This window comes from Numenius arquata, chromosome 14, assembly GCF_964106895.1.
Source record: "Numenius arquata chromosome 14, bNumArq3.hap1.1, whole genome shotgun sequence".
Lineage (NCBI taxonomy): Eukaryota > Metazoa > Chordata > Aves > Charadriiformes > Scolopacidae > Numenius > Numenius arquata.
In genome coordinates, this window is record NC_133589.1 from 7,918,248 (window position 1) to 7,944,310 (window position 26,063).

The 26,063-nt window shown below is 49.8% G+C and overlaps 2 protein-coding genes across 3 annotated transcripts in view; one reads left to right on the top strand and one right to left on the bottom strand.

Annotated features, from left to right (window-relative positions):
- Window positions 1–244: 244 nt before the first annotated feature.
- Window positions 245–12,545, bottom strand: SCNN1G (sodium channel epithelial 1 subunit gamma). Its single transcript, XM_074158275.1, has 13 exons — window positions 12,515–12,545; window positions 12,031–12,361; window positions 10,634–10,928; window positions 10,005–10,198; window positions 8,930–9,033; window positions 8,299–8,462; window positions 5,216–5,314; window positions 3,904–4,021; window positions 3,332–3,410; window positions 3,188–3,245; window positions 2,770–2,831; window positions 2,504–2,579; window positions 245–2,087 (listed from the first exon to the last, which is right to left on the bottom strand). Exons 1-13 carry the CDS (start codon window positions 12,543–12,545, stop codon window positions 1,698–1,700), a joined length of 2,001 nt encoding a protein of 666 aa, XP_074014376.1. The 3' UTR covers window positions 245–1,697.
- Window positions 12,546–13,128: 583 nt separating this feature from the next.
- USP31 (ubiquitin specific peptidase 31) overlaps window positions 13,129–26,063 on the top strand; it is a 28,422-nt gene continuing 15,487 nt past the window's right edge. For both annotated transcript variants that reach the window (XM_074158276.1, XM_074158277.1), the window contains exon 1: window positions 13,129–13,737. In XM_074158276.1, coding sequence (XP_074014377.1) covers window positions 13,129–13,737 — 609 coding nt within the window. The remainder of the gene's footprint in view (window positions 13,738–26,063) is intronic.

The following is a 26,063-nucleotide window of genomic DNA, read 5'->3' on the forward strand; positions in this document are numbered from 1 at the left end:
TGGCTAATGCTGCTTTCTGAAAGGCATTTTCACCAAGCACCCACTTGCACCCCTGGCTCCCCCCAGCCTGCTCCAGCAGCACAGCCCCTCCTCTGCAGCCCGGGGTGCCTGGCTGGGGTGCCCATTGGTCCTGAGCACCTGGCAGCCCCAGGGCAGGCACAAGCAAGTCCCACAGTCTCTTGGGATGCCTGCATGGAAGTAACTTGCATATCGCTGATTTAAGAAAAAAAAAAAAAAAGCAGTTACTCAAAAATATATCTTTATTTTTTTCAGTTTATCAGCTATTTAAATAATCCACTTAAAATATGTTTTATTGCACATTAAAGAACCTTTCTGGATTCTCATTGTCCTATATAAAATAAGCTTATGTAGAGAAAGGAAAAGAGAGACTTTCTTAGACACACACATGCACACTCTCAGTCACTCTGGCTCTACAAATCCCTAAGCAGCCAACCCGGTGTAGGCTAAATTCATCCTCAACATCTACAGTGTGCTCTAGGCAGCTAAGAATTGGCTACGGCAGGAAAGAGTCAGGTGCAGGACCAGGAGCAAGGGGAAGGGTGCTGTCACTGCAGCTGGGTGCTCCGGAGGTGTCCCCACGGGTGCTCTGTGCAGGTCACAGGCAGCCTCTGCCCTGCCTGCAGCATGGGGAGGGTCTGGCTTGGTGGAAGTGGCACGGTTTGGAGGCAAACCACGGGTGTTGACGAAGCACAGTGGAATGGAGGGGGTGTAAGCAAGTTGGATGATGTACCGTTGCAGCCTCGCATAGCTCTGTCCCCTCCCCAGGCATCGCCAGCTCCGGCACAGGCAGGCGGGACTGGGAACGGGGCAGCTGCAGGAGGGAAGTCCTTGCCTGGGGTTGAACAGGAAAAGAACAGCCACCTCCCTTCTTCTGGGAAGTCATGTGGGGCCAAGGCCACGCGTTGCTTAATGAGCTCCTCTGAGGTTTTGTTTAATGGACGGCTTGAGCGATGTAAAACAAAACAAGCTTGGAGAGCATGCACTTCATTATTACTATCCGAATTAGATTTCATGTGCTTTTTAGATGATTCTTTTGGGATGACTTAAGTTGTCCTATGCAAGCTGTGTAATGACTTCCTCTACAAGCCCATTTATGGCTATCCTAACTTTTCACCTCAGAATATCTAAGAGCTCCTCAGGCCACCTTTGGAATCAAAATTCAACTCAAGAGCTTTCTTTTTATCCATTTTGTGCTCTTCCCAAATCTCTGTCATTCCCCTTCCTACAAATGTCATGCTGCATTCCTGAAAGCCCTGGGTTTTTCCCACAAGTCAAGCCACACAGCAGAGAGCAATTAGCATTAATACTCAATGTGGCATCAATCTTCTGCTGTGGAGTAATTCCTGCCCACTTACAACGGGGTGTGTGCAGTTGGTTGCTAATGTATGCCTCTGTCTGGCAAGACATCCCAGCTCAGCGCCACATCCTGCTCCAGCCATCTCCTGCAATGATTAACTTGAGAATCGATGTTGCTTGAAGCTCCTAATGTCTCTGAGCCCTTGGCTTTTGTGTCTGAGCTTTGCTCAGAGAAGCTTTGACTGCAAGTTCAATCCCTGAATAAGGGTCTGACTCAACAGCCCTTCAGTGCTCGTTTGGATGCGTGCCTTTCACCCCTGGACACGTGGGTCCAGCACCCACCTCTTATTTTGGCACTTGGATGGGTGGATAAATAAGCGTCAGTGTTGCCCAACCTCTAGTGTATCGGGCAGCTGCTCTGTGAACGCAGTCTCTAGCCGCAAAGTGCTGTAATTGGGGGGGGGAGTCCTGGGCAAGGGGTTGTCCTGGGGCAGGGGCAGGCGGAGGGCAGTGTTGAAGGTGGGCAGGTCCTCGTCGATGCAGACGGGGTTATCGTGGCCCTGCCTCTCCAGATCGCTGGCCTCCGGTGGCTTCCCCAACTGGGCCCTTTTTCGGTCATTCCACCATTTCTTTGCCTTTTGCCATTGGCGACGCATTACGATGGAGAGCGAATCGATGAAGAAGACCTCGACGATCTCAATGACGCAAACGACTGAGCAGCTCATCCAAAGGCCCAGCTGCCCTCCGAAGTTGGAAAGAAGAATGACGAGCTGGAAGAGAAGACAGTATAAGGTTATTGGCTCCTGCGGGTGCTGGATGCCGTTACGGCATCCAGGGAGGCTGTGCCAAGCTGGGGCACCCAGGGTCCGCTACCAAATGCTGTGGGCCCTTCTGCTGCTGCCTATGTTGTCCTCTCCTGCTCTGCTTCAGCAGGAGCTCAGCGCTGCGCCGGTAGCCCACAGGCTACCAGGGTGTGGGGCTTGGGACCGGACAGTTTGAAAAGTGGCCCCAGATAAAAGGGTTGCAAAGGGCAGGACTGGGCACTCTGGGGCGCATCATCCGTGGATGGTTTCCCGCCCCTGCCTGGATGGGAGCACTCCCCTGGCCAAAGGAAAGCTTCCAGCCTGGCTGGGAGGAAGAGCCGCGTCTTACTGGGGCTGAGCAGGGATCTGCTGTGCTCGCGTACCGTGTTGGCAGGATTCTCCGAAATGAATCTCTCGTTCAGGTCTTTGTAAAACACCATGAGGTTTGCGAGGTCTGTCCTGAGAGGCAAAACAGAAGGCAGGCTGAGGTTTAGTAAAACAATAACATGAAACATACTGAAAAACTATGCAAATAACCAGTTGGACCAGTAGGGCTGGGCCGCTCTAAGGGAGCTTTTTTCCCAATTGCCATCATTAGGGCTGCTGAGATTATATCTGAGCTTGAGGTGCAAGCTAGAAATGGACTTACTTGTTCAGCTTCTTATTGATTTTTTGCCCTTTGTCCCAAGAGAGAACTCGAAGCATCCAGTCCTGGAAAAAATACAGAAAATACTGCTATAGCTGTGTTTGCTTGTGTAGAAATCCCCTGGAAAGGGAGCTCAAGCTCCACACCTCCTTGGACCAGCTGGGTGCCAGAATCGAACGCGTGTGATGGGCCAGCTGTCCCCAAGGGGATGTCCCAGCCACAGGCCAAAGTCTAGTTTAATGGTGAAGTCCTGGAAGGGAAGCCATGACCTGGACAGTGCAGACTGAGCCTCTGGGAGGAGCACCGTTGAAGTGCTAACTAATACCCCAGCATTCCCCTGCTTCTGCACTGAACCTCTGGGTTTATTTAATGCCTGGTTGTGCCATGCTGCAATCAGGGCTGAGCACAATTAGGAACTGACCTCTGACACGGTGGATGGCCACTGGGCAATGCTGGTGGTGAGCGCCCACTCCTTGAAGCTGGAGAAAGAAGCAGGCTGTCAGTTGTGAGCTTGAACTCCCCCCCACACGCAGCATTTTTACCTCTGGTTGTGGGTCGGACTTACCTGCAGGCATCTTTGCAGATTTGCTGGCAGCCCAGCTGCTCCTTCACAAACTTTTCGTGCAGTCTGTAGTAGCAGTACACTGCAAGGAGAGAGCAGGACGTGAGTATGAGAAGCCGGAAAGAAAAACAATGATCTTTTGCTACCTGTGCTGGAGTGGGGCTGGTGGAGTGTAGGTGGCCTTTGTGGCCATCACCTACATGGTGGGGATAAATAGATTTACCATATAAATATTGCAAAATACTCTGAGAAGTGGTTGCCATTTGCTATAGGCACAAACAATTGCTTCACCTGGTCAAGTCCTCCACTCCACGCTTTTGTGGTGTGTGCAAACGACAAGCAATTAGGACAACTGTCAGAAACAAGTCACTCTAAACAAAAAAGGCAATTTCAGGCTCTGTGATATGGGGTCTTAAGTAGGCTAAGGCAGATTTGCCTCTTCCCAGCACGCTGTGTGGCCGGGATGGTGCTGGGTGCAGGCAGGGCTGTGCCGATCGGGGACAGTGCCGTGGAGGGATGTGGCTGGCAGCGGGTGGCTCAGGCAAGTGCAACGTGGGAAGTGTTTGAATACTTACTCCAGTTGGGGTTTTTCTTGTAGTTGCAGTACTCTGCCCCAGCAGGTAAGGGCTGAGCATACTGGGCACAGCCACATGAGTCCACCATGGCCTTCTGAAAGCAGGAGTGCAGGCAGATCTGGGGGAGATAAACGAAGAGGTGGTGTCTAAGAAGCACAGGCTGCTGCGCTTCTGCAGTGCCAAGGTCCAAGCTCAAATGCACCTTAAAACATCCTCTGTTTACAACAGTAGCAATAAGATGGGAACCCTGTTTCCCTCGGCCTTCAGGCTCTGTTGCTAGTGAACACAAATACAGGCAGAAAGTGCTGTGGAGGGTTTAAGCTCTGGTGCCAGAAATAAGAATAAAATCCTCTCTGAAGGAGGGTTCTGTGAATGCTCCCACTTCCCCTACAGCCATCAAAAGCTTCATCATTGCAGGTGCTCTTTCCACAGCTAAGGAGGTTTTCAGTCGGCCCTGGTACATGGTCCATGAATCAACAACTAGGTGTGGGAAGTGACTCACTGGTGAAAATGTTCACAGCTTTGACCAAATTGTGCTGGAGACCTGAAGCTGTAAGGATTAATAGGGCAGTAGAGTCTGTGTTTTGTGCTAAAACACTTAATCAGTTGGAACAAGCAGGAACTAAACTTCTCTTTTTGAAATCTCAGTTGTCAAGCCTTTTGGTCCCAGTCCCAGCCCTTGTGAGTCCTGAGTTTCGGTGAAGTACTGTTACTAAAAACCTGACATAATGTCTGTGAGATCCTACCTGGCAATACATCACAGCAGGTTTCAGGTATTATACCCCATAAAATAAAAATCCAGCCTAGGCACAGGCTTTGCAGTAGACAGCAGCTAATATCATTACAATTCTTCAAGTGGAGAGTGCCAGAACAACTGACAATCTCCAAAAGGACTCAATTACAGAAACCATGCAAAATTAGTGGAAACTTACTCTGCAAACAAACATCCTGCTATCTGGATACTGATTAGATGGTATCTGTTATTCTTGGAGTCCTAAAGGTCACAATTTCTGGCTTCAAGGGTTACTAAGCTGCAACATTTACTTGGCCAATATTTTCCAGTCTCACATTGCTTGAAAATTGCCTAATGAGCTAATGTTCTCTCTTTATCTAACAAGGTGCCTAAGGGAACTTCAAACATGAACCACTTAGGAATAAAACTTGGATTTTAAAAAGTGCTGTGGTATTTTACATCAGTGGTTAAAAGTGCCTGTACTGTTCACAATCTCAAATCCTGAACTACAGAATACTGTAGAGTTTTTTTATGAAGGTACCTTTCAAACAACTGATAAAACAAATATAACAGATTTACCTGGAGTGAGTAGCTCTTGTTATAGAGATTTTCTACTGGTATGTCAGCACCAGTCTCCGTACAGTCACTGTAGGGTTTGCTCAGCTTGCGAGACCGAGTCTGAGAACCAGAAAAGAACAAATCTTGTTTTTTGGAGTTCACAGAGAAACCAAAGGGCTTAGTGGCAGTTCATCAAGATTCTGAAACTGTAAGTGATGGGGCAGGTTTGAACAGCATGTTTACCTTTTGCCATCTCAAGTGATTTGTCAATCATTTGTCAAAGCAAGGGTTTTTTTTTGTTTGTAATATCCATTTCCCAAAGCACTGCTCTGGCTGGATTATCTCCTGTCCTCCTTGAAAACCTCTGCAGGAATGCAGAGATGGTACAATTGTAACAGTGAGAATTTTTCAAAGCAGAGTAATTTGCGTGTATGTTTTCTCTCATTGCAAAGTCCTAGAGGCTATGCATCGTTTATCCTGGATGCGCTTTTGTGTTTTGAGGGAAGGGGGGTTGTTGGTTGGGTGTTTTTTGTTTGTTTTCGGTTTTCTGTGAAGACCCGCACCTTCCTGAGCAGTTGTTGCACTGGCTGCTCCTGCTCTGTGGGTAAAACAGCACTTCAGGCTCCGCTAGTGCTCAACAGCACCTCTTTAAAATCACTCTAAATCAAATGTTTGTATCTCCTTCAGGACTTTTTCCAGGCACTGCTTTGACCCTTCCTCTCTGACGAATGCTAACACCTTTTCCTGTTCTGCAATCTCTGCAGAGAAGAGCTCTGAAATGCCAAGTGCTCTGCCTGTAAGGTCTGCTGAAACCAGGGCTGGGAGCCCTCAAATTCACCAGCTGCATTGGCTGCTTCCTGCAGACCGCCTTACCCTGCTCAGCCCTAAACTCTGACTGTCTTTCTGCAGTAATTATCCACTTTGTAACAAAGAAAATGGCCTGAAACCACAAGAAATGTCATCCATTTAAGTACCCATTCACCTATCTTTCTCTACAGAGTTTAAAATTAGGGGCTGATCCTACAAAGGATGAATTTAGTAGGAACCTGAGAAATGCCTGCTTACCTTTAAGACACTGACTACAGATCTACGGGCCACTGAGGTCAAACCTGATAGCCAGTAGTACCATTTCTGTCTGCAGCAACAGAAGGCTACGGGCATGTACGGTGCAAGTCAGCTCTAAAAGTCATCTTTCTAAAAGAAAGATGCTCAAATCTCTCTTTGGAGGGAACATAGAAATACAAGATTTCAATATTAGAGATGAATTCTGAAAACTAATGAAACCATATTTTAATATGCTTTTAACCTCTGCAGACGATTTAGTGCCAGGACAGCTGCCTCGGTCTGCTGCTCTATCTTCTAGCAGATGACAGATCCCTTCTATAGAGTTTTTTTTGTTGTGGCTTATAGTCCTACCAAAGCTTACTTGTTCTTTCAGGTACCGAAATAATTTCCAAACTAAATATTTAACTAAAGCACTGAAACTCCTACCAAGCAATGCCTTGTTTGCATTCCAAACATCTTGGAATATTTTTGGAGGGGGTGGGGGGAGCCCTAGTACACAGAAGAAAGGAAGAAATACATGAGCGATAACCGACACTGACACTTGCATTTGGAAAACAGCCACTGCCACGCTCAAGCCTACAGTGAGTGGCGTTGTGAGTGGCACATGTCCGCTGTGTCTTCCTACGTGTATTTGGCTGTGGGTACAAGGACTAATCCGGAACCTCGGTGGTGCAGTCCTGTCCTGATAATTGTGACTCCCGCTCGGCAGGGTCTCTGGAATCTTTTGTTACTGGCAGTAGAGTGATCACCAGCTTTTGTTTTGAGTCCAGAAATTGTGTCCAGCTTCTGTTTTGGCTGATATGCTAGGATGCAATCAGATTGCTTCCTCAGGCCAAATCTTTGAAGCACAGCCACTGAGATAGGCTCAGTCTTGGTTTTTATACTATGCAATAGTCCACATCCACTGTGCCAGGAAAATATTACATTAAATATTGAGACTCTGCCTGCAGTGACTTTCTCCTGTATAGTGTAATAGTTATAAAAGAAATAGTCTTGTGAGACTTTGCCTCCTTTACACCGTTCTGGTTCTGATACCTTCTAGTCACTTTTTGTTTGTTAGGCAGCATTTATCCCCACTGGTTAGACCAAGCAGTTGTTGCCACAGCTTTCCAGACAGCTGGAAGATAGCTAACTATTTGCGCATTTTAAAACCGTCAGCCCTGTTTTCAACGTCTTTTCTAATGCGTGGACTATCTAGATCTGGCACACCCAGCCAGGACAGATAAGCAGGCTGCCTGATGCATTTGATTCAACCATCAGTGAAGAAAAGGCAGAACTAAAATGCTCACTTAACAGCCCATCCAGATGAAAGAGGAAAGTCTGGCTTGCCAGATGGCACTGCTTTCACTTCTCTACTACAGAAAGAAGCCCCTTGGGTCAAATGCCTCCTCTGCACTACACTAATTGGGGAAATCTGGAGCTGCAGCCCTCCCTGCCCCTGCTGACAGCAAAGGCAAGGCACTTCACTAAGCTGACAAAGGCAGAGTCACTGCCCACAAGGTTTTCCTTACAGCTGGGATAGCAAGAAACCCAGCAAAACGATTTACACCCACAAAACAGTTAAATGGGTTGCGCTGCAGTCGTCTGTACAGATCTGACCCTAACGCGGGTTACCGGCAGCTCAAGCTCCTTCTCTCTTCCGCCCCTGGAACCTGCGTGGGATGCAAACCCGTCTGCTTATTGCTAAAGCGAAACAGGGCACTTGACAACACATTTCTGTGGTTTGGATTTTGCTGGGAAAACAAAACAAACAAAATCTCCTGGAAAGCCAAGGGATTGGACAAAAGGGAGAACAAACAAAATCTCGGTAGCTGTTTGGTTTATAAAGACCTGGTTTTCCTACAGCCTCTGCGCAAAAGGAAACTTTGTTCAGAAAAGCCCTATCACAGGATTTTCCTCGGAATGTTTCAGCTGCTCAGGTGTGAGGTATTAGATACCCTCCAGCTACTGGCTACATTTAAACATCGTATGGGTTCATATTTACATCTATTTCAAGGAAACAGCGCTGTGCAACTGTAAACAAGATTGCTGTCACTCACAAAGTGCATCCCTATAGAGGTGGCCGCTGCAGTCTCAATTTCTGTGCCGATATCTTCAATGAAGGGATATTCATCTTGGTCATGGACGATGATCTTGGCTCCTGTTGATGTCACCAGGAAAGGGTTGTAGTCTGCTTCATCGATATACAGAACAACCTGCAACCCTGAGGAACAGAGACAAGGCAGGAGCAGCGTTACACCAGAAGCCAGAGCCATTTTCTTCTGGTCAGGGATGGCAGCACAGTTTTAGGGGCTTAAGGCCAATTATCTGGCCTTAAGTAGAACTGTGACAACCAATCAAAGCCTTTGTGGTGCTAGACTGAGACACTCGCAGCAAATAGTGTCCCTCCACAGCCCCGAGTACAGCAAACAAACAACGTCTCTGTAGAACGTGGCTGAAGCTTACTTAAAAAAGTTATATAACTGGGAAGCAGTAATTTCAGATGGAAAACATTAGTGATGCAATGATATTATCTTTGTATTCTCTGGCAATAGTTTGCACCAGTTCAAACAAGCATTTCCCCAATCAGCTTGCACATCTAGAGCCAACACATCAATCACTCTCCAGTAGGATCCAGTTCGCTGAACCGCTTGTTATCTAATAGTTCCTCTGCAAACTCGGTTTCCTTACCGTACTCGCTGCCTCCGGTCGAGGTGCTCAGGATCGTCCCGTTCTCCCCACTGTTGAAGGTATAGCAATTGCCGTGCAGGGGATGATGGAAACGAGTGAAGTGCCTGAAAGAAATAAAATATCGTTACATTGCCCTCTGCAGTTTTAACCGACCGTGGGAGAAAATCAGCAAATTCGGGCTTTTTGTTTTGGCAGAGACACAGCAAGTCTGGATGGGGTTTTGGTTTTATTTTTTGGCGAGCAATTTATTTTGCTGAAAAGTGTGGGTCTTATTCTTAAGATCTTGAAACTACATGGAAATGTGATCTGGTTTAATAGCATCAGGAAATGAAAAGTTTAGGAGGTTTTCATGTGGGAATGGGGGCCGAGGGGGTGGGGAAGCGGATTTACAGAACCAGCAGGAAGGTGGCAGTGGAGGGGACAGTCCTCTTTCATTCGACAGCTAAGTGTCTAAAGGAACACAAATCTTCATTTTTCAGAAAAGATGTCATAGCCACTGTCATGCAGGGCAGGCTGAGGACACACCCTCGTGATTCAAGCCCATTCATGTCTTTCCTGTGAACACCTCCTCCCACTCGAGCAAATGTCCCCATTCCAAGAAAAGATGTTATTTATGCATTTACAGGATTACAGACACAAGCAAAAAAGGATTCAGCGATACCTGCTAAATTCAGAGTTACAGTGCAGCTTGACTTGCACACAGCAGTGGGGAAATTGCTAAACCTGTGTACAAGTGCAATCTTATCCCCACTGGGGAACTCTGATGTTATCCCCAGAATGAAGGGATGACTATCCCGCTACCAGGACACACAAGAATTGCACTGCCACAATCATAAGCAGGTAGATTTGATTCTGCCAAAAACCATAGGTTTATCTGAAATGTGACAGCAGAACACTATGACAAATTAAATTAAAGAATGTAATTAAAGTCCATGAAGACGCAAAAAATGTTTGCTTTAATTTAAAAATGGAAATGGTTCCTGCTGGAATTTAGCAAATACCAAATATTCAATTCCTACGTATTATGTACTTGGAAATAAGTCGTTAAGCTGGCAGGTATTTTCTGTGCACTGACCTTTTGTCACAAGATAGGCCATCAAAGAAACATGTCAGTAGAAGGTCATCAGCAGAATAACTCAATTTCTCTTTAGTCTCCAGGGGAATTTGTGCCATGATGTTCATATAATGCAGCTTGTACCATTCTTGGATAGCATTAACACCAGAACTGAATGTATAAAGTGCACACTCACTGCTGTTGTTTGCATCGCACTGACAATTACAAAGGGGAAAAAGCATCTCAGATGAAATGAAATTATGTATTCTACAAGGTATGTGTGATACCATTTTTTTTCCACAGTAATATCCACGAATGAAGTAATAGTGGCAGCAAGGGGACAAAGGGGCGTCAAAGACCTTTCATTCAGGGCGAAGTGATATGATCAAATGTTTCAGGCCCAAAGGAAAGGTCACAGAAGGCACCAAGTCTATCTGAGTAGACTTCAGGAAGGTGCTGCTCTTCCAGAGAGCTGGAGAGGAATCTGCAGGCAGCCATGGAGGCACAGCAGAATGGGCAAAAGAGCGGAGGGAGTGTTATTTGCTATAAAGCCACCTCGGCAGGCAATACACTGGCTGGAGGGATACCAACCCAAAACACCCCTTTGCTGTCCCACAAGGAACTCACTGCCAAGGAAGAGTGACACTCACCAGCTGAAAGCCGATAATATCATTTGAATCCCCGGAGTTCACTATAGATGAATCCTTGTGAAAGACACTGCCCTCTATTCTCCTCTTTTGGCCACTGCGAAGGTCAGTTGCTGTCTTTGAGAAGTCCTCAAACTTCAGCAGAGGGATCTGTTCGAAGAAGTCACTCCCTGTGCTGTTCCCCTCATCCACAGACCGGCGCACTTTGGACTTGCCCTCTGAAAATCCGTAGAAAGTCTCCAAAGCTTTTTTTGTCTCTTTGTCCAATTCAGATAAATAGTCTTTCATGGAACTGTACCTGTATTGAAGATAATGTGATAGAAAGTGACATCCCATCTCATCTCACCATCTGACTGCAGTGTTTTGACCACTGCACTGTGAATCTCATCGCTCAGGACAGAATTCTTTGTTGTGGCCTCACATACCACATCAGTTTACATGGGAGTGGGCAGACACAGCGATACCCTCGGAGAGATCTCCGAGTATTGGAAGCAAAGCAGACTGAACTACAGAGAAAGCCCTCACAGACTCCCAAGCTCCTTGAAGGTTGTGTTAACAAGCCCAAGGAGGCAAAGCATGTGGAAACACAACTTCTGCACCTGTGCCAAGAGACTCGAGAGAGCTGGATTGCCTGCAGGGACCAGGGTGAGTAACTGGCAGCAGAACAGACATCAATGTAAAGTATAATTTGGCAGGAGAAAAAGTATTGATGATTGATAATGTCAGAGCATCCTATAAGAAAAGAAAGGGGTCACAGAGGAGTGACAGATACTCCCTGTCCATTCTTCAGGAGATGGTGTTATTTATAATCCTGGAACTTTGGTCTTTGGAAAAAGGGAATTTGAAGGTGAGGGTGACAATTTGAAGTGAGGGTGCCAGAGCACTGGAACAGGCTGCCCAGGGAGGTTGTGGAGTCCCCTTCTTTGGAGATTTTCAAGACCTGCCTGGATGCAGTCCTGAGTAACATGCTCTGACATGCTCTGAGTAATCCTGCTTCGGCAGGGGAGTTGGACTAGATGATCTTTATGGTCCCTTCCAACTCTAAAAATCCAGTGAAATTCAGTGATAATTCAGTGAAGAGAACCACGGAGCCAACCAGAAACTAAATCAACCGAGTCTCGCACAGCAGGCAGCAAGTGGAGGGTGTGATTATAATCCCCAAGCGTCTAAAGAGCATCAGCACAGAGGTGGATACGTTACTCAAAGTGCCATAAAGAGAAAACCCCCGATTGGGAAAGACTGCTGCCGAACAGGACTGCGGTGCAGCAGGATCAGCCCGGGAAGAGATTTAGCGCCGGGCTAGCGAGGGGACGATGAACTCGCCATGAGCCCCCGGTGGCCGGAGACCACCCTGTCACCCCTGCCAGCGCCCGCCGGCCACCCGGCACCCCGTGCCTTACTTGTAGGGGTTGATGTTGCAGATGGTGACAGCGGGGAAGGGCAGCTTCTGGAACTGGACGGTGACGGAGACCGAGGCGCTGTAGTAGTTCATGAGGAGCTCGGCGCACTGCCAGAGGATCAGCCCCACGGCACTGAGGGTCAGCAGGATCCAGATGAACCTGCGCAGGCGGCCGCGGGAGACCACGATGCGGCGGCAGCCGTGGGTGTTGGTGTTCAGGCAGTACCACCGCATCAGCTCGCTCAGCGTCGGCGCCTGCGGGCCCTTCACCGGCAGCGTCCTCTTGATGCGGGCCGTGATCTTCTTCCCGGGGGCCATGGCGCCGGTGGCACCTGCGGAGGGACAGAGAAGACCGGGCTCCTCAGCGGGGGGGGCCCGGCGACCTCCCTCCGCGTTACCGCCGGAGCCGCCCCCGCCCTGACAGGGCCCCGGAGCCGCCAACCGGCATGTTGTCGTTAACACCCCCCCCCCCGTCTCCGCCTCACCTCGGTCGCCCTCCGGGTCCGGCGGGGCCATGCTGCTCTCCCGGCCCCGGCGCCGCTGCCGATGGGGCGGCGGGCGGCCGCCCCGCCACCCTACCCCCGGTTGCCCGCCCCGCCCCTGCCCGCCCCGCCGCCCGCCCGCTCGCCCGCCGCCCCCCGCTCCGCGGCCGCGCAGCGCCGCCCCACGGCAGGGCTGACAGGAGCGGCGGGTCCAGGCGGGTCCAGGCGGCACTCCCCCCCGCCTCCCCCGGGGCAGGGTCCTGCGGGAGCCCCGTGGGTGGCACGGCCCGCGGGCTGGCAGCGCGCCGTGCCACGGGCGAGGAGGGGACGGGACAGCGGCGGGGCGGGGTCCCGGCCGCCCCCACTCGCCCCGCCGCCACGCTGCCAGCAACAAAGATGGCGGCGCGGCGGCGTCGCCTGCCCGCCGCTAGGGTGGCGGCGCGGTCAGGTGACCACCCGCCCCGCCCCGCCCGCTGCATGGCGGCGCCGTGAGGCCGGCGAGCCGCGGCGGCTGCGGCCCGGCGGGCGGGCGGGCGAGAGGGATGCGGCGGCCGGCGGGCTGAGCTGAGCGGCCGGGCGGGCGCAAGGGGGTGGGATGCGCGCTGCGCCGCGCAGCCATGTCGCGGGTGAGCGGCCCCGGGCCGGCCGGCAGCGCCAAGGAGAAGCGCTCCTTCAGCAAGCGGCTCTTTCGCGGGAGGGCGGCGGGCGGCGGCGCGGGCTCGGCCCCGTCCCCCGCCGCCGCCCCGGCCTCGTCCCCGTCCGGGCGGTCGCTCGGCGGGTTCATGAGCCGAGTGCTGAAGACCCTCTCCACCCTCTCGCACTACAGCAGCGAGCCCGAGCCCCGCGGCCCGCACGCACCGCGCCTGCCCCCGCCGCAGGCGGCCGGCGGCCTGGGCAGCTGCTTCCCACCGGGCCCGCCGCGCAGCCCCGAGCCCCCGCCGCGGCCCGCCGGCGGCCCGGAGGCCGTGCCCGGCGTGGCGGGGCTGCGCAACCACGGCAACACCTGCTTCATGAACGCCATCCTGCAGTGCCTCAGCAACACCGAGCTCTTCGCCGAGTTCCTGGCGCTGGAGCAGTTCCGCGGAGGGCCGACCCCCGCCGCCGCCCCCGGCCCCGCCGCCGACGGCCCACCGCCCACACCCGGCGAGGTCACCGAGCAGCTGGCGCAGCTGGTGCGGGCCCTCTGGACGCTGGAGTACACCCCGCAGCACAGCCGCGACTTCAAGGTGAGCGGGGCGGCCGGGCCTGGTGGGGCCCTGGCTGCCGGTGGGGATGGCCGCCTCGTCTCTTCGAGGCGGGAAGGCCGAGCGTGAGGTAGTTACGCTGACCAGGCCTTGTCTGTCCGGGAGCAGCATGGAACCGGCCCTGGAGTGCCCTTCCTCCTTGGTGTGGGGATGGGCACAGCATCTCGGGGCCCCTCACCTGGCCACTGGGCTCCAGGCTGGGCTCCACGCATCGTGCCAGGCATGGTGGGGCCTTGTTGCTGGTCCGAGCGCTCGTGCGGTGTGAAAAGCCCTCTGTCCTCGCCAACTGCACGCCAGTAGCTCTGGAGAGCTGCTCCGCCATCCTTCAGGAGAAGCAGACCCCCAGCTGTGCGCAGTCGGGCCAAGTGACGGCCTCGCGTGTCCCCACCGTTGGCCAGGGTGGTCGCCCTTGGGCTCTCCGGCTGTCCCCAGGGCGAGTGCCTGTAGTCGGGGCACCGCTGCTCCGTCTGTTCCTGATGGTGTTGAAAGCTGGCTGACCCCTCTGCTGCTTTTTACTGGTGAAAGTGTGTATTTTGCTGTTTCATACCTCTGTTGTGCTGCATTTAGAAAAGTTGCGACTAATTGTTGTTGCGGCGCTGGAGCCGGGAGCTGTGAGCGTGCACGGGAGGAGGAGGAGGCTGTTGAGAGGTGTGATTCCCAACCTCCCTGAGCACTTGGGAGTTTGGGCTGATTTGGGGAATGCATTGCAGGATCGTAACCTCCTGCTCATAGTAACTGGTGTTTAATACCGTGGCATTCTCTGTGCTGGAGCCCTCGTACCGTGGTTTGATCTGACCCGACCGTCTCCTGCCCTGCCCCGCCGCAGGCAGCACACCCGCCCGGGAAGTTGTTTTAACAGAGGGCACGGGCGTTGCACCTATGGTTTAAAAACGCCCTGCAATGCTTTGGGATTAAATAAGACACAACTGTTTTAAAAGCGCTCCAGGCCTACCTTGCTTCTCGAAACAGTAAGGGTGTTGTGAAGTTTTATTGTAACGGTGATTCCTTGGCGTATAAAACTGCTTGACTGTGTGAAAGAATGAGAGGGTAGGTGGTAGCTTCCACACCATTAACTTGAAGAGCTTTGCTCTAGGGGAATTTTTCTTGCCGAGTGAGTTGGAGAGGGGATGCACAGATGCATGAAAACACAGCAAGAGCCTAGTTCACGTGTTCTCTGGCTCTCTGTCTTCAGTTCCAATGGGGTGCGGGAGCAGGTAGAGACTATGGGTACCAGCATCTGTTCTTCTTCGGTGTCTGTTGGATGGTGGGATGTCCAAGAGGCTCCTGTGAAGTGTCAGTGGTCTTTGGTATCCTCAGTTGTTTGGACTGACACACGGCCAGCACCTCCTCCCTTTGCTTCTCCTGTTTCCAGGCAGCTGCATCCACCCTCACCACGGCTGTATGGGGGGTATTCTCTGGGGAGCCCGGCTGTTTGCCTGTGGAGCGAAGGCGCCTGCCCTCTCTCGAGGATGCCTGGCGCTGGGTAGGGACCGTGTGCGACTCCGATGTTTTCAGAAGTGTTTATTGATGGAGGAGGGCTTGGAAGCCGATCTGCTCAGCTGCAGTTTCAGTGCATCCAGCCCTGGCAGTAGCACTGGGCACTCGCCTTTATCGTAATCCTTCACCGCTCTAGAGGCGTTCTGGCAGGAGAAGAAATTGTGGATTTCTCCTGAGTAATAAGAGGAATAAAAGGTTGCGAAAGCAGAATTATTGTTTGCCAGTGTAACTGATAAAATCAAAGTGGAAAGCAGACCACTTTCTAGGACAAGCAATGCTGTTTATGCAGGCCTGCGGTGGGGGTGTTCAGATAAGAGTGACAGAAGGAGGAAGAGAAACAGGTCTGTAGATTAAATTAAGGCCATGTTCCAAATTCGTTTTGTGTTGGTTTTTTTTTTTTTTATAGTGGAACTTTCTTTGCTTATTTGTAGGCGTCACTAACGGTAAGCGAATGCTTTTCTACTTGTTGATGTAGCAGGAGCCCATCAATCTTCTACTTGCCGGGTTCCCGGGAGGTTTTTAAAAGCATCTTGCTGTGGGGGATGTTGTCTCTGTAGGTCCTGTTCACTGCTGCGCAATGTCAACAGCCCGTGTCTTCTTCCAAAGGACTTTGTCATTATGTCAAGTACTCGGCTGTTTCCTTACAAGGGTCAATTATTTTTAATAGTAAATTAACGCCTCTAAAGACAGTTAAGTAGCCCAAACCTGCTATTAAATTCAGTATTCTTAATTAAAATTTTCTTCAGCAGCAGACTTGCACAGTTAATTTAAAGATGTAAAGAGGCTTAGATTTGAGAAAGGTAAAGATTGGCATTTTCACTCTGGAAACTGCTTCTTCTCCCCAAAACAAGAAAAACATCTCCCTAAGCTTGTTTTGGATAGAGGGTAGAACATTCCCTATCTTCATTGCTTTAATTTTTTTTTTTTTTTTAAAGGGTGAAGAGTGTTTTCAGGAGTTATTCTGCACTTTAACAGTCATAGCTATTGATAGTAATATTTATTTGGTAGTCAAAAAGCTCTTTAGCCAGCACGCTAAAATCTAGCACGGAGCTTAGAAATCCATGTGTGTTGGGTTTTTTTGCCTTTTTTTTCCATCTTTTGGCACTGACACTTCCTGATTCCTAAATACTTATCTGCAGGTGCTAAGCGTATTTTAGGATAAAGGATAGTACTTATCCTCTTGCTCATTCTTATATCTGTAGGCTTTTTTCTTGGGGCAAAGGAAGTTCTTTTCTAAGAGAGGGTTTCTCTGAGTCCTTGTGGACAGAGGCCTTTGAGGGGGTGAGTTTCTAGATGCTCTTTACCCTTAGCTGGTTTTTCTTGGTAGTATTTTCTCTCTTTTTAGGTCGGTCTTCAAGAAATAACCCATCCCACGGGTTCATGAATCATGTAGTCCTGCTGCTGAAAACAAGCAAATTGCAATTAAAACAAGTGGTTTGTATAAAATGGATTGTCTTGTATTTGCAGGGCTGAGAGAGAGCCTTGCAAGAAAGCTAATACACAGGGAGGGGAGAGGAAGCGTTCGTCCGGCCAGCAGCTAGTAAATTGTTTCTGGTCCGATCTACTTGAAACACAAGGATCTCTGCCAGTTTCTGTATTTTAAACCTGACGTTTCTTTCTGCCATGAGAAAATTTTTTTTAATAATCTTTAATAATCACTCTCTACAACTACCTGAAAGGAGGTTGTAGAGAGGCGGGGGTAGGTCTCTTCTCCCAAGACACAGGCGATAGGACAAGAGGAAATGGCCTCAAGTTGCTCCAGGGGAGGTTCAGATTGGATATTAGGAAAAATTTTTACACTGAAAGGGTTATTAAGCATTGGAATGAGCTGCCCAGGGAGGTGGTTGAGGCACCATCCCTGGAGGTATTTAAAAGACAGGTTGATATAGTGCTTAGAGACATGGTTTAGTAATGTTTTGGGTTTGTGTTTTTTTTTTTTATCAGAGTTAGGTTGATGGTTGGACAAGATGATCTTAAAGGTCTCTTCCAACCTAGACAATTCTATGATTTTCTTCCCAGTCAGCAACGTGGGTCTGTGCAGAGTGCTCTCTAAAGCAGTGGCTTGTCCTGGGGGCAGGGCACTGCTGTGGGAAGGGCACCAAGGAGGGCTGTGGGAGCACTTGCTCTCTGGGACTGAATTGTGGTGGAAGTTGCGTGTAAAGCTGTGCGTACCCTCTGCTATTCCTGCTACTGGGGTGTTCGCTGCCCCGGGCTCGTGCTCTGCCTTCTGTGGCTGAGCAAGCAGGAGGCGAGGGCAGTGGGGAGGCACACCTGCACGAGAGCTGGAGGAGGTGTAGAAGGCTGTAGCATAGGAAGAGGCCAGGGAAGGAGTGGACTGGGATGTGGAAGCAGAGGGGTTTGGTTCCCTGGGGCTGGGAGCAGAAGGGAGCCCGTGCCTCCCTTCCCGGGAGATGGTACAGGAGCACTGTGGCGGAGGTGATGGATGTTGGTTTTTTATCTCTGCTTTGGATGACTTTCCTGTTTGTCCTGTCTCACTTGCAGTTTGTTTTAACAAATCCTTTTCTTCTGATTGCTCAGTGGTTTTTATTTTCCTGTCTAAACAGAGCTGCTGCTTTCATAACAGGGGCCAATATTGCAGCTTGTGCTTCCTCTTTCCCCTTTGTGATGGTGTGACAATGGTGACAAACATCTATTGTATAAGCAGTAGCTGTGCTTCGGCTTGTTTTTTTTTTTTGCACGGAGCTGTCCCGTTCTGCCTGAAAGTTCCTGGGAGTGTCAGATAGTGAGGACACAGCACCCTTTGTCATGGGGAATCGGTCTGTGACGCTTGGAGGTGATGATGGGGGTCTTAAGTGAGAAGGGTTTTTATTTAAGCTAATTTGGCTTGAAAAATTGTATATGCTTGTCCAAATCCTCAACTTTTGCCTTCCGTGGAGTTCTGGTCTCCTGTGGATGATGAGGCTGTTTTCTGTTTTGAGGCTTTCTTCGTAGCGAAGCCAGCCGCACACTGAAGCATGTCCAGTGTTTAACAAGACCCTTTGTGTGCTTGAACTGCATTGATTTCTTTTTTTTTCCTTTTGTCCTACAAAATGAAGAGTGCCTTATTTTTATGACCTGCAGTGTGTACAGCAAATACAGTAAAATCATAAGAACTGGATCAAGTTGGATTATCAGAATTAGATCTGAACCCAGAATGAGTTTCTGCTAGTAGAGCAGGGATTACTGTGTCAGGTCAATGGTGCTGCTTCCATTTATATTTATTTTTAAACCCATGTTTAGTGTAAGGTTTCATAGTAGCTGTGTGTAACTTAGAGTTTCAAGGTGCTTGTGTTTTGGAAGTGTGCTTGGTATAAACACTGCAACTGGGACAGGCAATCTGTCAACTGTGCTGGTCACTTCTTTGTGAATTAATAAGTAACTCCTCTGTGTTATGAAGGAATTCCTGCAAAGTGTTGACATAGTATCTTTACCTCCTGTTGTAGATTAAACGACGGGGCTTCTCAGCATGGGGTTGCTTGGTGCAGTTTGGGCATTGGAAGCCTCGGAGCTGTTAGCCACGAGCTCTTCCACTCACTAGAGCCCTCGTGCTTTGCTAACGGGGCCAGTTATATGTGAAATGGGATCATGTTTAATTATCTTGTGCTCTGCCTAGTGCAGCGATCAGTTATTTTATTCTGGATAGTGTCAACTGCTTATTCCTAAAATATTTCTGCGGAGAGCTGACTGCCCTCCCTTTGCACAAAGAGATGGAAGAATGGGATATGAAAGCAGCGGTGCAAGACTCTTCACCCTTCCCTCCTGGTCCCTCATCTCTTGGTTCCTGGTGTTTCAGTTCCTTTGTTCATTTAAAAGAGCTTTGAGTAGGGTCAGGTAACATGGGATCTTGAAGTGCTTGTTCCACTTCAGTCCAGGTGCTCCCAGTGATGCCACTGAAATGGGGAGACATGTCCTAGAGCTGCTCTGGGATTTGGAATTGACACACTCGAAACAAGAAGCAAGTTATAAATTTTCTACATCGTTATTGTGACATTTCTTGACATCATGGGAACATATTTCTCTCTTCTTCACAGGGGTCACAAAGGTCTTTGGCAGTCTTTCCAAGTTAGACTTTTCTTTTTTTAATGTTAATGATCAATAAGATGCAAGTCCATTATTGTGTGTGGGAGGTTTGGGGTTTTTCTTGTTTGTTTTACCTTTTTCTTTGCGTGTATTTCCTTACAATTGAAGCGTATCACTCTTTACTCTTTTCCCCCTCACGTAACCTCCTGTGAAAGCTTTCCTGCAGCAAGATCCTGGTTGCCTTAAAGCAGCAGTCTGATTTACCTGTCAAATCCAAAAATTTTTCTGGGGATTTCTGGGTTATACTTCAAACTTCTGCCGCACTTACTCAGATCGAAGGCTGGGGAGCGGAGAGCTGAGCTGCAGAGTCTGGAGGTCAAACACTGGTTTGCAGAGGGGATTCTGCTGGAAGGGAAGCAGAAGTGATGCAGTTGCTCACCTCCAGGAGTCCAGAAGATGAGGAGAGGGAAGGGACCCCAATGTAGAGCAGCTCCATGGCCCTGCTGTGAGGTGGCCTTGGGGGCTGGTGGGTCTGGAAGGGTGATTGCGCATCGTTGCCAAAATGTGTTCTGTCTTCTGAGCTCTGAGGTCCGTATTTCCACACTGCCCCCACAGAAGCACAAATGGCAAAGGTATGAAAATCATGTCATGTCTGGCAACTTGTGGAAGGGGTGAGGGAATGCTTGTTCTTAGGCAGCTTAATTGGATCTGTGCGTTGCTCAGTGCCCTGCTTTGCACGCTGGCATTTATAAATGGCCACGCTTGATTGCGAGTAAACCCATTTCGTGCTTCCATCTGAACGCGTGACTGCTGCGATGCACTGCTTTAATGAACTCTTTTGCATATGGTTGTGTCAGTGAAATTAATTTTGTTTTGCAGCATCCTTGAAGTGAGTGGGGAGGCTCATGTGAGCAGTGGTGATCAGATCCCCATCTCGGGGGCCTGTACTCTGACTTGGGACCTGAGGCAAAGCCCGGAGAGAGCGGGAGAGGCAGGAGTGTGTAGCTGGAGCACGAGCTCCTTGGGGTCCCGAGCCCAGCCCTGGAGCCTGTCCTCTACACCAGCATTTCCTGACTCTACTGAACCGCTTCACCCTCGTGGCATTCCCCTGCTCCTTAACCCCTCGCTGTTTTGAATCCCACCTATCACTCTGCTAACGTAGCAAGAAAACAAAGTCAGTTTGTAGAACAAAATCGTATTTCTGCTGTTTATAAGGATGAATACTGCCAGCAGTTGGCACCGACTCCCGGCAGTGCCTTCGACTGTGCTCCTGCAAAGACCGTGTCTGTTTAGGAGCACAACACCCAACCACCCACCTTTCTAGATCCCTTTCCTATGTGGGAGAGGCGGCTGGCGAGTGCTGGCCCTGGCTGCGAGCCCTTTGCCTGCTCCCACTGTGCTCCCTGAGTTGGGGAGCTGCCAGTGGCTCTGCCTGCTGGAGCCTGCCTGGAGGAGGGAGTGCTGCATGCGCACACAGCAATCCTGGAAGGTGCCGTCTTGACAAACTTCACTCTCTCCTTACATGTTGAAGAAAGGTGGTTAATCAGGATTAACTAAGGCTTTAGCCTGGAAGGGTGAGAGTGCAGGACACATGTCAGGCAGGGGCCGGTGGGGTAATGCTTCTTGTCTTGTCTGGGCTTGTTAAACGCGGTGGAGCATCCCCTCTGGTCCTGGCATGCTGCACTCTGCCGTGCTCCTCTTGTTTTCACTTTTTGAAGTGTAATAATAAATGGCTGTGCTTATTTCCCCCTCTGTGGCACGCAAGGGCCTGGCTGTGCAGGAAGCTGTTCTGGCCCCAGGGATGGCTGGCTGCCCACAGAGCCACCATGCTCTGCCACGGGGTGCTGCCTCTGGAGCCCCAGCACCTCCCGGCTGACCTGGACCAACGCCTCGTCCTTGGTGCAGGACGGGAGAAAGACGGGTGAACCCCGGGCTGGTGCTGAACTTGGGGAGCTGTGACCCAGCTGTCCCTACGTGCACAGGGAGATGCTCCAGTGATTTTCTGCTGCCAGCCCCTGGCAGTAAGGGTGGGTTTCTGGCTGTGCCACTCTGCCAGTGCTGCTGCGGGGAGGCAGCCAGCATCGCCGTGAGCCTCTGTAGAGGGGGGAGACTCATTGCACTCAGTTGTCCTCGTTTTCTTTTTTACTGCTGTGTGCAGCCTGCAGCAGCTGAGCCGATGTGTCTCGAGTGCTGGAAGCTATGCAGGTCTGTTGGCAGCAGCCAGCAGCAGGGCGCCGGCTAGGAATGAACGTAATGGTCCTTGCTGGCAGCATCCCTGCTGGCATTTTCACCTGGGCAAAGGATCACTGCTGGCCTTGGTGTTGTCCCCAGCCTGGGGAAGAACAGAAGGTCTGAACTGCTCTATTTCCCAGGTATTGCTTTCCCCAGAAAAGGCCATCTCACTTCAGAGGGGGGAATTTGCTGTTTCTGTGTGTGAGTGGACGGAATAATTTACATAAACACTCTTCATGAGATGTCTGCTGTAGAAGTTGCCCAAACACAGAGTCTGTGGGTTTGAAAAAAAAAAACAACTGGTTGAACATAACTTGATGATGTTCAATGAAAGATGAAGAATAGCCTTTCTTTCCTGCTCACGAATGTCATTGTGTCAGGTCTCTAATGAGCTGGCTTCATCCGTTCATGTACAAAAACCTATCCACAGCTGCTTCCTACCAGAGGCACACTGGAAAGTAGCAGACTGACATTTTTCCTTTAGTTGTCTTTGTGATCTCAAACAATAACAGCAGCAAAGGAGAGGCCAGTAGTTCAGCTATGTTTGGATTTATTTATTGCATCTATTTAGAGCAATAGATGAACGATTATTAAACTTTCAGTGGACTGATAAAAATGATAATGCGTCTTTGCCGTAAATCTGCTTTATAGACGGACAGGGACTTGTTTGGTTATAGGGTGCTTGCATTAGGGGATTAGATAAGTGTATGCGATCGATATGAAATTATGATTTTCCCCCTCTTATCTCTTTTGATGGTGCCGGTTCCGTTCAGGGTGCCTGCGTGCTGGTGCTCGCACATCTGGGGGAAGGCAAGATTCATTTCTTCTCCTGCCAGGCTCTCAGGGGCTGAGCTGGGAGAGGGGCTGGAAGTGCACGGATCCGTGTAGTCATGGAAAGGTGTTGGGAGGGAGCTTAGGAGTCTGTACCCGCTCCTGGTGTCTCACATCTGAAACAGCTGCACCAAAACCTTTCTTGAGCCTGTCTTAATACCCTCTGGTGATGGATGGAGTCTGTTCAGATGTACCACCTATGCTTAATGGAGCCAGATTAGGGACAGAGGATTAAAGGCTATGGGGGGGGTGGGGTGGTAAATGTGGTGTTTTTAATGTGTCTTTATGCTTTGTTTTTAAACCAATTGTTTCTTAACTCTGTATCTGCAGCCAGTTGCTGTTATGTTGCTGCGGTGGGTTCAGCATAAGCAGGGCCAGCAAAACAAGGTGTTGTCTTCTCTTACTTGATGAGCGAAAGAGGAAGGTTTGAGGTTGTGTTTTGATTTGTACCTGTCCTTATCTAGAGTAATTTTTCTGCAGCCTGGATGCAGCCTGGGTGGTGGAGCAGGCATCTTGGGGAAGGGGTGTTGCAGTTGTGGCCTCATCTAAACTGAGGTGGCTGCCTGAGCTGCACACATGTCACCTGGATTGCACCATCACAGACTAAGTGGAACCACCTTAGCCCTGCAGTGCCCCACAGCAAGGGCAGGAGACCCACTGCCCTGGGTGGCAACTTGGCAGCTGGTAAGCTGGAAGGGGAGTCTCGGAAAATAAATGCTAAGAGGTTCAGGGCAGATGATCCTTAAAGATGAGATGCTTCCTTGTTGTTGCTTGTCTTGTTGCCCACCAAATGTTATTGGAGTTGCTCAGGAGATGCCAGTCTGGCTTGCCAAGAGGTTGCAGTCCCCCATTTATTGCACAGGGCTTTATGGTCCCTACCACTTCTTTGTACAGCCCGCAGCCTGAGCAAGGGGACTGGCTTTGGAGACAGGGAGGTGTGTGGGGCTGTATTTGGTTGCCAAGCCATCTACTTGAGTGGAGTCTGCACTTTAGGAGCTCCTGGTATTTTTTTTTAAATTGTTTATTTGAGTCAGTGCCTTTATCTCTTGCTTGGATTTAATTGTGTTCCTTAATACTGACTGTTCCGCACTGTGTATCTGTTGCTCCTCCTTTACACCTTGCCTGTCTCTGTTTGCTTTGCTGCCCCAGCATCTCGCAGTGTACTGAGAGGAAGGCACATAACATTTCAAAGAGCAGCAGATGCAGAGGTTTAAGTAACAACAAACCCTCTTGTAGCAGGCATGGCAGGAAGCATGAGTAACACTGGGAACGCGCTGCAATTGCTGGAGTGTTTTTGTAGCAGAGCCTCTTGTGAGGGAATTGCATCTGATATTTTGTAGTGCTTCCTGAATCACTTCCAGCGTCTTGTGATCTGTCTCCACAGGCAGCTCTTTATCCTTGGTCCACTCAGGATGTGAGCGTTGAGGAAACCAGAACAGCTATCGTGGAGGTGCTTTGGAGACGAATGACACAGATACGGCCCAAGACACGTGGCTGTTGCAAATCCCCGGGGTTCTCTCTGCTGCAGGGTGTTACAGGCTTGCGCAGCTCACAGTAGGACAACACATCACCAGGAACGCGTGTCAGTAAAAGCCAGCGGGAGTCTAGACTGGAATGATGTGCTGGTGACACTGGGAGAGAGGCGATAAACACTAGCCTGGATTCCCGAAGTCCTTGCTTGCCTGTTTCCATACAGAACGCCCCCCCTTTTTAACTTGAAATACCAGATTCACTTCCTTCTAGCAATAACTAAAGACCTTTTTATCTTCAATTCTGTCTAGACTAGGTCTTAAAGTGCGCTGGTAGCACCTGTTGGCTAACTTCGCTAAAACAAACTAGACCAGATTAAGCAGCCGGTTCTTAGCATGCCGACTGAAAAGCGTTAGTGCTGGCCTGATGATATCATACCTTTTTATATCTTAGTGCAGAGAGGACCATACGCTGCTGGAGGGGGTGTGTGTTTTAGCACCTCTGTTTCTCTTGGCCCCCTTTGGTCGACTCACTGCTGAGAAGAATGGGCTTGGTCTTGCTGTGACCTGCACTGCCTTTGGAGCCCTCCTCCCTCAGTGGTGGTATACTGGACATTGTCACCTTGGCGTGCTCGGCTGGGTGTAGGAGGGAAGGATGAATGAAGAAGGCAATGTGCCTTTGTGTGTTGCTGCGGAGGCACAGGTAGCAATTCTAGAGAAAAGGTGTAGCGAGAGAACCACTTGAGTCTGGACTAAAATCTCTGCTTCACACTTCAGTTGAATGATTTTTCAGTTTGGAACTTGACACAGTAATTAAAGGCCTAAATTTAATTTTCATTGTAATTTTTTTGAACAAAGATAATGTTTGCAAAAGAAATCTATACATGCATGTCTTAAATTCTTCCCTACATCTTTATCTGTGTGTGTTCAGCTGAACACGCTGCTGTGAATACCAGCCTCCTTGCCTTGCTACGGATGTTTTGGATATTTTGGAATAATAATTTTTCCTGTTTCTAGATGACCCGCTAAACACTGTCAACAGTGGCTGACTATTAGCTGGGGCCATAGACTCAGGTCATGGTGCCACGGGGCTGGACGGATGACTGGCTCCAATGCCCCTGCTCGAGGCAGGATCTGAGTCTGAGACCTGCTGCTGGGCCCTGCTGGTATCCAGCAGCGAGGAGCTGCCTTGTGAGCGCCCTAAGATGGGCCAGCCTGGAGCTTTCTTAAAAATAAAAGAATCCATGGTGCTCTGATCAAGAAAATGGTGTTCCGTAAATCTAACAAGAGAGGTGTAAGACTGAATTGTAATAAAGTTAGTGGAAGTGGGACCTTGTGCTGTGGTTATTCAGCTGAAGGATGTTTAGTGAGGGGAAGGAGAGGTTTGGTTACAAGAGCACCTGCAGTCAGTGTCAGCTGGTGGAACGATGAAGTTGTGTCTTTAGGTGTGACTCGAGGGTGGTGGGTTTCTATCACAGCTAAACTAGGCTTCTTTAGGTTGTTGCTATCTTGTCCTGGTGTCTGCTGGGTGAACGGTAAGTGTTTAGGCATCAGACCAGGATCTGCAAGTACGTATTTTCATGGGTTAGTGTTACATTTCATAAATTGGTGCAACACCAATAATTCACTAGGCTTTCTGCTGAAGGGGGGGAAGAAGTATCAGGCTGACACCTGAAGAGGCTTAAGATCACTTTTTAGATCGTGTTTTGTCACTATTTTCCTTCCAATGGATGTTGTTTTGCTTAATAGGAGGTAGGACCGAGAGAAGACTGGTCCTCTCTAATCTTTGAGTCCCTGTAGGCTGCTCCCCTGTGAATCGCCTTACGGCAGCATCCCAAGCTGACGTTACACTGAGCACCAAGCAGGGGTGTGCTGGGCTGGCGAGTGTTTGCCGTGGGCCACTCACTTGTTTAAAACTGTGTTACAGGTCTTATGTGAGAGTGTGCTGGTCCCTGTGTGGGCAAGGGCAGTAAATCTGTTGTCAGAAGGGCTTGCACGTATGTAATGAGAGCAGATTATTTCTGTTTTCTCTTATTTTGCTGCCTTGAGGCAGGTGGACAGATTATAGAGGATAGAGAATATATGTTTATCAGTCCTTTTCTGTCTTTTTCACCCCCCCCTTCTGGTGACCCCATTTTCTAAAGGGATAAAGCAAGCAGCCCAACCTCATTTCTCAAATCTGTTGTAAAGTCTGATTAGAGAAACGGAGGAGCTCTGATACCGCATGTGTGCATCCTCCCTGGCCCCTCTCGGGGTGGC

Coding starts and splice junctions, on each gene's coding strand:
- SCNN1G (XM_074158275.1), bottom strand. CDS start 12,545: ATGGCCCCGCCGGACCCGGAGGGCGACCGAG. Junction 9,034..10,004: donor GGCCTATCTTGTGACAAAAG/GTCAGTGCACAG, acceptor TATTTCTTTCAG/GCACTTCACTCGTTTCCATC. Junction 8,463..8,929: donor GACCGGAGGCAGCGAGTACG/GTAAGGAAACCG, acceptor TCTGTTCCTCAG/GGTTGCAGGTTGTTCTGTAT.